The sequence below is a fragment of the Tympanuchus pallidicinctus genome, unplaced genomic scaffold (genome assembly GCF_026119805.1).
Source record: "Tympanuchus pallidicinctus isolate F22 unplaced genomic scaffold, pur_lepc_1.0 scaffold28, whole genome shotgun sequence".
Lineage (NCBI taxonomy): Eukaryota > Metazoa > Chordata > Aves > Galliformes > Phasianidae > Tympanuchus > Tympanuchus pallidicinctus.
In genome coordinates, this window is record NW_026294745.1 from 864,511 (window position 1) to 878,741 (window position 14,231).

General features: G+C 42.8%; 1 protein-coding gene across 1 annotated transcript; it reads left to right on the forward strand.

The window, feature by feature from the left end:
- Positions 1-13: 13 nt before the first annotated feature.
- On the forward strand, positions 14-14,023 carry SART3 (spliceosome associated factor 3, U4/U6 recycling protein). The gene is made up of 19 exons (XM_052691304.1): positions 14-370; positions 1,753-1,879; positions 2,161-2,265; positions 2,537-2,721; positions 3,442-3,547; positions 4,286-4,410; positions 4,612-4,767; positions 5,059-5,197; positions 5,555-5,662; positions 6,066-6,143; positions 6,229-6,287; positions 7,025-7,134; positions 7,441-7,553; positions 7,867-7,943; positions 8,345-8,516; positions 9,193-9,641; positions 10,094-10,246; positions 11,857-12,044; positions 12,630-14,023. The coding sequence occupies exons 1-19, from the start codon at positions 197-199 to the stop codon at positions 12,808-12,810; spliced, it is 2,805 nt and encodes a 934-aa protein (XP_052547264.1). The 5' UTR covers positions 14-196; the 3' UTR covers positions 12,811-14,023.
- Positions 14,024-14,231: the final 208 nt, after the last annotated feature.

Consider the following 14,231-nt stretch of genomic DNA (forward strand, 5'->3'; position numbering starts at 1 on the left):
AAGGGGCAGCGCGCTGAGCTGCTCGGCTCTCTGTGGCTGTGGGGCGCGCAAAAGCGCGGAACCTCGCCGAGAGAATTTCTCTTCCTTCTTCTCACCTCTCTTGGCTGTGGGGAGCGTGCAGTATTGGGACAGGCGCGCTGTGGCCAACCCCGACGGCTGGCGGAGCGCGGCCGGCGGCGAGGCGAGCTGCAACAAGATGGCGGCGGCGGGAGCCGAGGCGGCGGCGGCGGCGGAGGAGGAGAAGCGCATGGCAGAGGGCGACCCCGAGTCGGGGGGCGATTCGGAGGACGAGGGCGACTCGGATTCGTCGGGCGACGGCGAGGATGAGGAGAAGGAGAACGAGGCGGAGATCCAACGGCTGGAGGAGCAGGTGGGGCCCGGCCGTGCCCCGCTTTGGTCGTGAAGCCTTGGAAACGCCTCCGGAGGTGATGCGGTCACCTTTGGGCGCCGGCAGTGCGAGCTGTCCCTTTTAATTTGATTTTATTTCTCGCTCGAGGGCGAGAGAGGCTCAGTGAGCAGCTCTTACATGTTGAAAATAAACTGCGATGGTGGCTTCTTCCTTGATTTTTGAAGGAATTACAACGCGTTTGCTGAGGAGGGCTCTGTGGGTGTTGCTCAGCGCTGTCTGCACCCGGGGGCTCTTGGGGCTGTGAGTTCAGCTTTGTGCGGAACTTTAAAGCTCAGTTTTTATAAAAGGGATCTTGTAGGGAGGGCTGCAGCGGTGGTCGGGGCCTGCAGCTTCTCTCTGGTGAGCCCTGGGGCTGCCCTTCCTGCAGAAGGGAAGGCTGAGGGAGAAGTACTTGTCAGAGTGGGAGTCGGGAGGATGGGGCCGGGCTCTTCTCAGCCATGCCTAGCAAAAGGACGAGGGGCAGTGAGCGCAAACTGGAACCCAGGAAGTTCCATCTGAGCAAGAGAAAGAACTTCTTCACTGTGAAGTTGACAGAACCCTGACATGATCTGCCCAGGGAGGTGGTGCAGTCTCTTTCCCTAAAGATGCTCAAAATCCACCAGGGTGCTTTCTTATGGAGTGGTTGGATTGAAGGATCCTCAGAGGTCTTTTCTGACCCCTACAATTCTGTGATTCTGTGTAACTGAGCACTGAGGTGATTGTCCCTCTGTACTTGCTCCTGGTGAGGGCCACGCACTTCAAGTGCTGTGTTCAGTTCTGGGTCACTTGCTAAAAGAAAGGCATTGAGGCCCTGGAGCGTGTGCAAAGAATGGCAGCAGAGCTGTGAAGCAGATCTGGAGTACAAGTTCTCTAGGGAGAGGCTGAAAGAGCTGGGATTGCTTAGTCTGGAGCTAGGGATGCTCAGAGGAGACCTGACGGCTCTCCACAACCTCCTGAAAAGAGATTGTAGCACAGTGAGGATTGGTTCTTCACCCAAGTAACAGTGATGGGACAAGAGGTGAGGCCTTAAGTTGTGCCAGGGGAGGTTCTGGTTGAGTATTAGGAAAGATTGCTTCTCTGAAAGAGCAGTCAGGCATTGAGACAGGCTGCCCAGGGAGGTGTGGGATCACCATCCCTGGAGAGGTTCAAGAACATGGAGATGTGACACTTGGAGATATGGTTAGTGGGTGTGGTGGGGGTGAGCTGGGATGGGGTTTGGTGATCATACTGATCTTTTCCAGCCTTATTGATGCTATGAACTGATGAGGGGATTTGCATGCCGCAAAATAAAGTGTGAAGTTCTGCTCTGCTAAATATTCTCTGACTTCTGCGTGCCTTCAAAAAAGTTTATTTATTTTTTAAAGCTTTCCATCAATGCTTTTGACTACAACTGCCACTTGGATCTGATAAAGCTGCTTCGCCAGGAGGGAGAGCTGGTGAAGCTCAGAAGAGCTCGGCAGAAGATGAGTGAACTCTTCCCACTTACTGAAGGTACAGAGCTGCTTCTCCTTGCAGCTGATACTGAATAAGCATCATCAGTGTGATGATGGAGATCACCAGAGATCAGTACCAACATTTTCATTTAAATTAATTGTGCGTAGATGTGGGGACTTAAAATTGCTCTTTTCTTCCCATTGTCTTTGTTCCCATTTTTAAGACTGTTATTAAAAACTAACCGAAAATGTAAAAAGAACATTGAAAATGAGGGCTTTTTTGCTTTGTTTGTGGTTTTTTTTCCAAGCATTGGTGATTTGTAAACTTCTTGGTTTCAGAAATTTGGCTGGATTGGTTGAAGGATGAGATAAAAATGGCTTCTGAAATCTCAGAGCGAGAGAAAGTTTATGAGCTGTTTGAGAGAGCTGTGAAAGACTACATCTGTAAGTTCTTAATACATGTTAATATGTGCTATAAAATTTGCTGCCTTCAGGTTATGATTTTCTTTTCTGAGGAAAGCTTTTTCATTATGTTGTAATGCAGAAATGGGATCAAATGGAGTGTTTTTTTTTTCCTGAAGCATGGGAGTTGAAAACCATTTAAAGGTCTACTACACTGAATAGCAAAGAAAACGGTTATGTCTTTGATAAGTATTTGAGATGCCTTTTTATTTTCGAGGACGTTAGCTCACCTGTTTCTCATAACTTTGTTTAGGTCCTGAAATTTGGCTGGAATATGCCCAGTATTCAATCGGTGGCATTGGTCAGGAAGGGGGAATTGAGAAAGTTCGCTCCATATTTGAGAGAGCATTGACAGCAGTGGGGCTGCACGTGACAAAAGGAACAGCTCTGTGGGAAGCTTACCGTGAGTTTGAGAATGCCATCCTGGAGACAGCACAGGTAAGGCTGGTCTGGTGGGCTGCTGGCAGTAAGAAGTTGTGGTGGAGCTTCTGAAGTCTTACGCTGCTCCATCATCAGCCTCCTGGGAGAAGAGAGGCTGTGGTGTCACTTGTTTCTTTTCAGCTGTATCTTCATTATTAAGCATTATTATTCTTTCCAGTGAATGCTTTTGCCTATAATCAATCATGTTTGTGTTTCTAGGCTGCCTTGCACCTCAGTGTTGAATTTATTCACTGTTTCACTCTTTTTGAAACACCAGACTTTGGTAGATGACCAGAATGTGAATATTTCTATTCCCTTGTAGCTTGCTACATAAGATGTGGAAGTTGATCAGTAATGAAATGTCCAAGCAGAAGAGTAATGGCAGAATACTCTTCTGCTTGTAAAAAGAATCTGGAGTCTTAACTCATCTCTGCAAGCACCAGGGATTTAGTGAAAACCTATCTGTAGGTTTGTGAACTGGCATGATCTGTTGTTCTCCAGGTTATCATTTCCCACTGTGTCTGCCTTCACTGGGGGATGCTTTGTACTTTCATCAGCTTCTGTCTCTAGCAGTTTCCAAGTTTTACCTTTCGCGGCAGCAGGTTGGCCATGTGTGTCCTTCAAGGATCGTGTAGTAGTCATTTGGAGCCCAGATCCCCAGCCCATAAGCAATACCCCTTCATGTCCATCAGCTCAGGCTTGAGGGAGCTGATTCGGTTTCAATCCTTTTGTTTGCAGCCAGCTCCTGGCAGCGTTCCGTCCCCTGAGCAGCAGCAGATGCTCTGCAGCCAGCTTGAGAGGATCCACACGCTGTTCAGGCGCCAGCTGGGGATCCCACTGTTAGGTGAGAGCCTGTGTGCTTGGGGAGCTGGCATGGAGAAACTGTATTATGGCAAAGTAGGCATTAATTGTGATTATTCTTTTAGTAGAGCCACACAGATTGCAGCTGGGGTGTTTGGGTGTTCATGAATCAGTTGCGTTTGCCTGTCTTTGGGGCCCCCTGAATGATGCACGTTTCCTGTTTGTTCGTTTATGTGTTTCCATGGTGTGTGGTTTGAGGTCATTCAGGCTGTTTAAAGTACAATTAGCACAAAGCATGGCCCTTAGGAGCTGGGAATTCAGCTGAGAAGCTCACTGTGTAAGAACATTGGCTGACAGGTAAATGATACATGCTGACAGCTGGATTGATAGTCCTCCTGTATCAGTTTCATACTTTAAACTCTTCAAGTCCCTTTCTTGCTGCTTTGTCTGCATACAGGAGAAAGGTGGTGTAGGTCTTAAACTTCTTTATTTGCCCATTGAAAGAATCTAGGTTTGTTTCTTCTGTAAAGCCCTGGGAAAATCTTGCAACTTTGGTTTTGTAAAGTAAAAGCTAATGATTTTGAGCAGCTTGTTCTAAGTTTTTGTTCACATTACACCTATAAGCTGAAAGTGTCTGAACCCTTTAATTGTGGTAATCTGACAGTTAAGGTATAAAACTATAAACAGAAACACAAACACATTAGAATCAAGCAGAGGTTGAATTATGATTATTTAGTCTGTTGAGTAAATTAGTGATGGGATTTTGTGTCTGTTTTAACAGATATGGAGGCTTCATATGCTGAGTATGAGGAGTGGTCCGAAGATCCGATACCAGAAACAACAATAAAGAGCTACAAAAAAGCTCTCCAGCAGTTGGAGAAGTGTAAACCATACGAAGAGGCACTGGTAACGTTGTTGCTTACACATTCCTTTAAAATTAAGAATTAAATCAAAAGCTGCAGTGTAATTCCCAGCACTAAAACTGGTGGAGCTGTTGATATTTAGAGGCCGAGTTCAGGTTTGAAATGTTGTGCAGGACCGACTGAATCATTTAAGCTGTTTGAATCGTGCTTTGTTTAGAAGGTTTTTATTTTTCATGTCCTATAGCTGGGTGCTGAGACACCGAAGCTGGCAGAATACCAAGCTTACATTGATTTTGAAATGAAAGCTGGTGATCCAGCTCGCATTCAGTTGATCTACGAGAGAGCTTTGGCTGAGAACTGCCTTGTACCTGACCTGTGGGCACGCTACAATCAGTATTTGGTAAGGAAGGAAAAAAAAATCTTGAGGTTTTATTTTCCTTGTGGGTTTTTGTTTATGTTTTCCCCAGCCTTAACATGGCACAGAGTTACTGTTTGTTCTGCTCCTCCTTTCTGTTTTGAGGGCATTCACTGAGTTCTTATGTGTATATAGAATCTGAAATACCAATCCTGTCTTTAAACTTTCAAATATAAAATATATATTTTTAAGGTTTTAGTTTTTTAAGCTGATATTTATCTTGGGTGGGCTTTTTGGCTCATAGGAGCTTAAAACTTTGGTGTGTGATTATCTCAGGACCGGCAGCTGAAAGTGAAAGAGTTGGTTTTGTCTGCCCATGACCGTGCTGTCAGGAACTGTCCTTGGACCGTTGGGCTCTGGATTCAGTATCTTTTGGCAATGGAGAGGCATGGAGTTGATCACTGCATTATTTCTGGTAAGGAAAGATGATCTCAACCGAATTTCTTTACAGTGCAGAACTGCTTGCTGTGCTCTAAATGATGTGTGACCTGTAGAATTCATTGCAACCCTTCTGTAGCAGTCTTAGAACTGATGAAATTTACAGTAGTGTGCTTCTGAGGCACAGCTGTGTTGGTTGAGCAGCTTCACTTCGGAGCAAGTGCTTCATTTCAAGCTTTGCTTGAGCACTGCTGAATTAAACTGGCTTTACATTGAATTTCTTAACTAATTCACTGTGTGCAGGACTTCTTGTATTTTCTTTGTCCTATACTTTGAAATACAATGGAAAAGGAAATACATGTTTGTGTGGGTTTTTTCCCTCCATTTCTTTCAGACATGTTTGAAAAGGCTCTGAATGCAGGCTTTATTCAGGCAACAGACTATGTAGAAATCTGGCAGGCATATCTTGACTACCTGAGAAGAAGGGTGGATTTCACACAAGGTATGTACAATATGTTTGAATATACATTTGTTTACTGCCACTATTTCGGATGCACAGAACTGCTATTAAAAACAAGCATACAGAAAAACACAAGCTTTGTATCTCTCACAAAAACTACTTTCTCCCCCCAATTATTGTCTATAAGATCAACTATTTTAGAGCAGTTCCTTGCTGAAAGAATAGATCGTGCTGTCACAGAAAGGCCCTAATTTATGTTTTAGCTACTTGATGGGCTTTGTTGCTTGTGTTAAATTTTGTTGCTGTTTGAGTTTTACTCAAGTAGTGAGTTGGACCTGTTTTGTTTCCTGCCAAAATGAAGTCATACATGGGTGTTGGTGAAGAGGCTTTAGGGGATGAGAAATGAAAATGGTAACAGTAAGGCATTTCTTTCTCTTCTCTACAGACTCCAGTAAAGAACTTGAAGAGCTGCGATCTGCGTTTGCCCGTGCTGTGGAGTATTTGAAACAGGAAGTAGAAGAGCGTAAGTTCAGTCATGCAATGTTTCACTTGCTTTGTTCAGAATAATTTTTCCAAAAGCCATTCACAAACAGTGTTTTTCTTCCCAGGCTTCAGTGAAAGTGGAGATCCATCCTGTACTATCATGCAGAACTGGGCAAGGGTTGAGGTGATGCTTTTATCTTTTCTATTTTAATTGCTAGACCAGAGGGAATTTCTCTTTAAGCATTCCAGCGATTGCAGGCAATCTTCTTGTACTTTTCATTTTGTCTCTGTAACTTCAGTGAGTAAATCTTTCTTTTACCATTCCTGCACATAATGTAGCATCTGGTTTGAGGCAGGATGTCCTGGAGAGGACAGCAGTCTGTTAGAGAAAATCACCAGGGCTTTTAGAATGTCTCTGCTGCTGTGGCTGTGCTGCAGTACAGACATGCAAGTACCTTGATCAGCAGACTAGCCATGGTGCTTTGGAGCTGAATACTTCACTCTGGGAAATTGCCTTGAATTCTCCTTAATTTAGTGTTGCCTACACAAGCTAGTTTCAAACTAGTACTGGTATCAGTGTGCTGTATTAGGAACAAGAATGAATAAAGACAGAAGGAAAAGTTCAGAAACAGTGATCAAAATGAAGTTATATGTGAGATCCAGAAACTGAGACTGATACAGCAGGTGGGCACAGGGGGTGTTACTCAGTGATAGAATGACCTCAGGTGTTTAATTCTGTTTGCTGGGTTTGTGTGCTTAGTTAGGTGGGTTGAGTTTTTATGTTCATGGGTTTTTGGGGTTTCTTGGGGTTCTTTGTTCTTTGGTTGGTTTGGTGAGGAGATGATGGGGATGGCAGGGAGGGATGTGGTGCTTAACAAATAGTCCTGAACTGTACTGAACGTGTTGAGTTCTGCTTTTCAGGCCCGCTTATGTAATAACATGCAGAAGGCCAGAGAGCTCTGGGACAACATTATGACTAAAGGGAATGCCAAGTATGCTAACATGTGGCTGGAATATTATAACCTGGAAAGGTGAGAGCTTGGCTGGAGGGAACTGTGTGTGTTTGTGTGTGTATAACCTTTTCTTAATTTGCTCGTCTGTTTGAGAGAAGTCTGGTTTGCTCAGCAAAGCTGTTCTTCATAAGGGTTTATGGTGTGCTTTTGAGGTTATCAGAGAAGGTCTATGGAGTATAGTTTAGAAACACTGCAGCAACAAAGCGTAGCGTGAGCTAGCTGGTGATGGAGAGGGAGGATTTACATAGAATGTAGTTAACAGTCCTGCTTTGCAGTCACCATGTAGAGGATTGGCTCCTTACTGCTGTGTTTTCTACACTGCAGAGCTCATGGTGACACCCAGCACTGCAGGAAGGCCTTGCATCGAGCAGTGCAGTGCACAAGTGACTATCCAGAGCATGTCTGCGAGGTGCTGCTCACACTGGAAAGGATAGAAGGTAACAAACTGCACATCATTTCATTTTACAGTGTAGTCAGTGGACAGACAGACAGAAAACTTCTTTCCCTTCTCTGGACCGATTGAGAGCCAGCTGAAATTGGTTGGATTTTTCCATGCATTTCTGAAGTGCTGTATGACAAATGGGGGGTTTCTGCTCTGATTAGGTGTTGTTTTCTTTGAAGGCTGTTCATTTATATTTAGAATTGCCATGAATAATGACAGAACTCAGTGATTCATATTTTTCTAGAATTGTGTTTGCAATTTATTTTAAGGCTGAATACAAGGCTTTTTTTTTTTTTTAAACCTTTTAGGAACATTGGAAGACTGGGATGCAGCTGTTCAGAAAACAGAAAACAGATTAGCTCGTGTTAATGAACAGAGAGCAAAGGTCAGAGCTTTGTGAGCTATATAAACAGTTTATTGGAAATATCTGCTGATGAGCCATGAATGTCAGATTTCTAACGTTGGTTCATGTAGATAAGCCCAAATTGTCTTAAAGCTTCAGAAATATTGACTTTCATTTTAAAGTGTGATTAATTTATTTTTGATGCTGTTTTTTTTATTTCACCTTTTGGCACTCGGATGAATACACGAATAACATGAGCACACCAGGAAAGCTATAAGAGCAGACAGTTGAGATGTGCTTTCAGTGATGATCCTATTAGTTTGTGTAATGAAGCTTCGGAGAAAACCTTCCCAGTTGAGTGGAGAAAAAAAGCAAAGACAAAAACAGCATATGAGAATGTTCTGCAGTCTGCAGTCACCTAAAAAAATCTTGCATGTTTTTAGGCTGCTGAGAAAGAAGCTGCTCTGGCAAGGCAGGAGGAGGAGAAAGCTGAGCAACGAAAACAATCTCGAGCGGAAAAGAAAGCTTCCAAAAAGGCGAAGAAAAATAGGATTGGAGAAAAGCGCAAAGCAGATGATGATGATGAGGGTGAATGGGGACAAGAAGAGGAAGAAGGTAAAAAAGAAAATAAAGAAAAAAGAGTTTCAATCTTTTGGTCACAGGTGTCTGCCTGCAGTTAAAGGCAGATGGGGAGGTGCCATCACTGCCCTTAGAAGTGCTGTCTTTTCAGGTGCTCTTTTTCCAAGGAAATCTTCATTACGTTATGAAGTGAAAGCAAGGCTAAATGTTTTTTTGGCCAGAAGTGAATGTTTAAAAAAAAACCTATTACGGATTTTAAAAGATCTTTATTACTTCAGATGAATAATGTGTTGATTTTTATTTTTTTTTAATGATTCAACTCATCAAATGATGCGGAGTCATCAGGCTAAATTGGGTTGCTCGGTTGTGTAGCAGTCTTTTGGAAGGTGATAAGAAGATTTTAAGATATTTAATTTTTTTTAATAAAGAACCTCCTAGAACATGAGTCAGTAGTTGTAGCTGATGGAAAAATAGAGAAAGTATCATTGGTGCTTCCATTTAAGTCCTTGCTGTCTTGGGCAAGTAATCAACTATTAATAAGAACCAGAGGGAAGTTTCTGTTTTGTCTGGGGGATCTGTCATTGTGTTCTTGATTTCATTCATGTTTGCTATTTGCAGATTCCACGTTGGTGATGGAGGACAAACTAATTTGAGTGGGAAGTGAAATGGTGTTAACTTCTCTGTTAAGTCTTTCAATTCCATTCATCTGCAGAGCAACCCAGCAAGAGACATAAGGGAGATGGTGATGGTTTGCTTCTTGAAGAAGACATGGAGCTGGAAACTGGGCTGTTTGGAAGAAGTGGACCTGAGAAACCAGATCACTCCACAAACCAGAAGGAAAAGCCATCCACCAGCCGAAAAGACGTCCCAAAAGTTCTGCATGACAGCAGCAAAGACAACATCACCGTCTTCGTCAGCAACCTTTCCTACAACATGACAGATCCTGAAGTAAAACTGAAAGAGCTCTTTGAGAGCTGTGGGGAGGTTGCTCAAATCCGTCCAGTTTTCAGCAACAAGGGGACTTTCCGGGGCTACTGCTATGTGGAGTTCAAGGACGAGAAGTCTGCTCTGCAGGCTCTTGGGCTGGATCGTAAAGTCGTGGAGGGAAGACCCATGTTTGTTTCTCCTTGTGTTGACAAGAACAAGAATCCAGACTTTAAGGTAAACTTTCATTCTTTCGATAGTATGTTGAATATGTTGGAATAAGGAATAAATTGAATAGTGGGAGTGCATTGGAAAGCTAGCAGAACGTTCTGCTTTCAGACTGCCTGCATCTAGGGAATTCGTCGTGTATTAATTGGGAATGGTAATGTCTCAGCATTTTCTAGTTCTTCTATATACTGTGTGATGTTGCCATAAACTAGGATTGATGTTAACAGATTCCTGTGGATCTTTGAATAATCTGGAGCACCTTAATGGTGTGATGTACCATGTACCAGCTTCCTAAGTGAGCACCACTGTCAATCTGTCAAGGTGCTGCTTGTGGCTTTAGTGGGTTGTTGTTATTTTTAATCACAGAAATATAACCTCAAATGCCTGAGCATTTTATAATAGGTTGAAATTCCCTTTGTTTCTAACTGATTTGAGCACTAACAGCCTTTTAATTTCTTCAGGTGTTCAGGTATAGTACTACACTGGAGAAACACAAGCTGTTTATATCTGGTCTGCCATTTTCCTGCACTAAGGAGGAGCTGGAAGATATATGTAAAGCCCATGGGAATGTGAAAGACATTAGGCTGGTCACCAACCGAGCTGGAAAACCCAAGGTAGGCATCATTAATGCACTCTTAATTTCAATGAAATCCTTCAAAAAGAAACTTTTCACAAGATCTGGGTACAAAAAGTAGGTCTTACAGCTTAATGCAAATGCCTTGAATAATTATTGTGGTCAACCTTTATACAACATGTGGTTTTATGCCAACAGATAAGAAAAAGAGGACAATGAGATTTTTTTTCTGAAATGCTTATTCGGTTGCTTAAGAAAAGTGTGTGATGTAAATGGGGAGGGGGGAAGATTATCTACAGCATTTTCAGTTTAATAAAAAAGAGGCATTAGTGAACCTGCAAAGAACCTTTGTTTCTGAAGTCACTGACTGGATAGAGTTCACTTGTTGTAACTGATTCCCTTCCTCCTCTATCTTCAGTTTCTTGATGCTATTGTTCAGAGCACCTGCTGCAATGATGGATTTGCCAGTGAGAAATGAGACACCTTTCTGACAGGTGTTATTTCCATGCTGGAATAAATGGGTGTTTGTTAACTAAGAACTAAACCAGTGGCTGTTCTGCCAAAATTCCACCTGAAAGCTCTGCCCTGTCTGGATGTTGGGTGTTTCCAACAGGTGCCATCCTGGTGGTGATGTGTATGCATTTTAGATTAGATTTTTAACTTCTTTTTAACTTAGTATTTGAAGGACAGTTCCTGTTGGTGCATATCTTCTAAAGAGTTCTCTTTTGGTGTCCCAAGCCCTGTGTAGTCCATGTTCTCTGCTGTGAGAGCTGTGATTTTATTTAAACCACAAACAAATACTCTAGAATTTGAATGCTGTATGAATCCTGGTGTATTTCTAGCCCTGTGAAGCTGGCTAATCCAAAAACACAGCATAAGGGTTTGAGTGGAACTTCAGAATAGCAATAAGAGAACTGGGAGGTGATGCCTCCCAGCTATAGTGCACTCCCTGGTAGCAGCCTAGCACAGCAGATGCCAAGGGAGGCCTTTTCCTTTGCTCTGCTGGAAACAAGACACCATTACTCAAGCTGTACCAGCAGCAGGTGGTTAGCAGCTGTTACCTTGTGCAAGCGACACAGATTCATTTCCTGCAAAGAAAGCTTTTGTCATCATCTCTGTTCTGGAGGCAGCGATTGCAGTCACTTACAAGCAGTGCCTTTGTGTTGGTATTGCTGCTTGGGGTGGGTTGTACTCCCCATGGAACTAAGGTGGGCCTATGTTAGAGGGCTTCCTTCCATAGATGCAAACTGTAGTGTAATGGAAAATCACAGAAGAGTTCTTGTGGATCTTTCTGTTCTAGCTGCATGGATTCGTGTGGTGTTTTCACCCCCTGTGAATGGAAATCTATCTGATATCAGATCTATCCTGGATATATGTATGGTGTATATTTAGAAGTAAAGCCTTGTTGCTGAGGCAGTACTTTGTTACGTTTTATTGGGATCTTGTTTTTAAATACCTTTTCCACAAATTATGTGTGAAGAAAGAATGCAGGTTATAGATTTGCATAGGTAAGAACTTCTCATTAGTTAATCTTAAAGAATACTGGGATTTGTGGCCGTGTTTAGTTCCACTTTCTGTATGGTGTTTTCCAGCAGTCACACAGAGGAAGAAGCACTAAAACTAACATGGGTTACCTTTTTCCTTATTTAGGGCCTGGCCTACGTGGAATTTGAAAACGAAGCCCAGGCCTCGCAAGCCGTGCTGAAAATGGATGGCCTGACAATTAAGGAACACGTCATCAAGGTGGCAATCAGTAACCCACCTCTCCGAAAGCTGCCAGACAAGGCTGAGGCAGGCAGAGCCTCCCAGTTTGCAGTGCCACGGCAGATTTATGGAGCGTAAGTGCTGGCAAGGGAGACAGCTTGGGGGTGCTTGAAAGCAAACATTGGGTTGCTTTGTAGGCAAAAATGTAGGAGTTCCCTCTGGAATGTGAGGGAACAAGGTACTAAATAATAATGATGATTGATTGATGGAGAAGTAGACTTTTCTTTACATTAGCAATAGAAATAGGTCTGTAGTGACCAAGAGTTGGACGTCCTGTGGTCTGATGTTCGTACCTGAGCCCTTTTAACTTCCACAGCCTCTTCTTTCAAAGAGTTCCAAAGTCTGTTCACAATGAGTTCTGAGGCTGCTCTTTCTTCCTCCCGAGTGCTCTTGCTGCTTGCAATTACTTTTACCCTGTAGATAAACCATGGAGCTTCAGCTTCTGGAAACTGCTGGGCATTTTTCTGTCAGTGTTTAGGAATGCTGTTTCAAAGGGCATCCACTGTAAGCTTTGCACTGCTTACTACTGAAACAAACAGCAAGAATAATACTTCAGGAGTGTTCTCTGGATCAAACAAAGCCCTTTCTGTTTCTCTAGGCTAAAACAGTACGTTCACAGAGCATGAGGATGTTTTTAAGTGCAATTTTTTGCTTTCCAGGCGAGGGAAGGGAAGGACACAGCTTTCCATGATGCCTCGAGCATTGCAACGCCAGAGTAATCCTGTGGCTAAGGCTGAGAATGGGATGGTCCAGAATTCACCAGCAACTTCGTCTGAAAGCACTGAGGAGCCTAAAAAGATGTCCAACGCTGATTTTGCCAAGATGCTGCTGAACAAGTGAGCAAATGGTCAGCAATCAGCTGAGCTGGTAAAATGTGAAATGCCTTTATGGAAGCCATGTTGTGTCCTTATGCTAGCAAGGAGAGAACGCCAGTCACAATCACATGTAAATACTGTTCTGGACTACTGCATTCATTAAGATCAGAGTAGGATGGAACAAATCCACTTTCCTCTGTTTTTTAAGAGCAAAGAGTTATACTACGTTCTGGTAAAATGGCGTTATGTGATTCCTCATATTGAGGGTAATGAGGGGGAAACATTTCCTGTACAGGTTGGATGCCACACCGTTTTCTGAATACTTTACAGATATTTCTCTTTCATTAAAGAATGAGATGCCATGTGAAGGCCTGGCCACAACCTGGTTGAGATCCACTGGTCAGAAGCTCAGATTGTGATTGCAGTCATTCTCTCTGACGACAGACCCGTTTTACACCGAAACATGTTCACACCTTGATCTCCTTCCATTAAGAGTTAGATGGCAAATGCTAGTAACTTCACCACAATGGCCTATTTTAGTATTGGGAGAGTTTCTATACATTTCTGTGTATATGTATATACACAATATACATATATGTGTATTCAGTTAATGTTCTGTTCAAGTTGACCCGTTTTTTATATTGTGTATTTGTAAAAGACATTCAGATTATTTTTAAGTGTCATGAGATAATACTTAGACCTGGTATTTTTTCCCCATGAAAGCTGTACATGCTCTTGCTGAGGACCATTTTTTTTGTTAGTTTTTTTTTGCTAGCTAGTTCATCTATCTTTTGCAGGTGGTTTCTGTATGGTTTTGTACAAATGTGAAGTGCACGCTGAAGTTTCACAGTTTATTAAACTCAAGTTCTCAAAGGTTTTCTATAAATACTGTTGCTTTTGTTGAAATGTGGGTGTTGGAATTGCACTTATCCTATGGCAGCTAGTTAATACTGATGTACCTCACCTCTCAGGTGCGCTGAGATACAGTGTCACTTGCATACCTTTAAGTAGTTCATTCCATTTAGTATGAGTATCTTGAAACCACTTCAGTAATCACCTCAGACTTGAAAATAACCTGGTACATGGTCATGGATAGAAATATTACTGCTTATCTAAAAATGCTGCTAACTGGAAGTCAGCACGTGGGGGGTTTGAATGTGAGGGGGAGAGCAGCACCGAGTTCACTTGTACAACATAAGCACTGCTGCAAATAAACACTATTTTCAGTGCTTACTTTCTGTGCTTGTTTGACTTGGCTTTACTTGGTTTGCTTTGTAGGTTTTTGCTGTGTAAAACAGTTGTGTGGGTAACAGAGCAAGGGCCTGAATCCTCCTGTGGAGCTTGTTTGTAGTACAGTGTGCATTTGCTTCTGTGCTACGAGCTTGGGCTGACCACTCAGTATGAAGCAGCAACATGAGATCTCAATCTGCTTTGTGGCATATAATA

What these genes read in the sequence shown, in the direction of transcription:
- SART3 (XM_052691304.1), top strand. Translation starts at nt 197, where the DNA reads ATGGCGGCGGCGGGAGCCGAGGCGGCGGCGGCGGCGGAGGAGGAGAAG. An exon ending in AGCTGTGAAAGACTACATCT is followed by an intron (nt 2,266 to 2,536) that starts GTAAGTTCTTAA and finishes AACTTTGTTTAG; the next exon opens with GTCCTGAAATTTGGCTGGAA. An exon ending in CACGCTACAATCAGTATTTG is followed by an intron (nt 4,768 to 5,058) that starts GTAAGGAAGGAA and finishes TGATTATCTCAG; the next exon opens with GACCGGCAGCTGAAAGTGAA.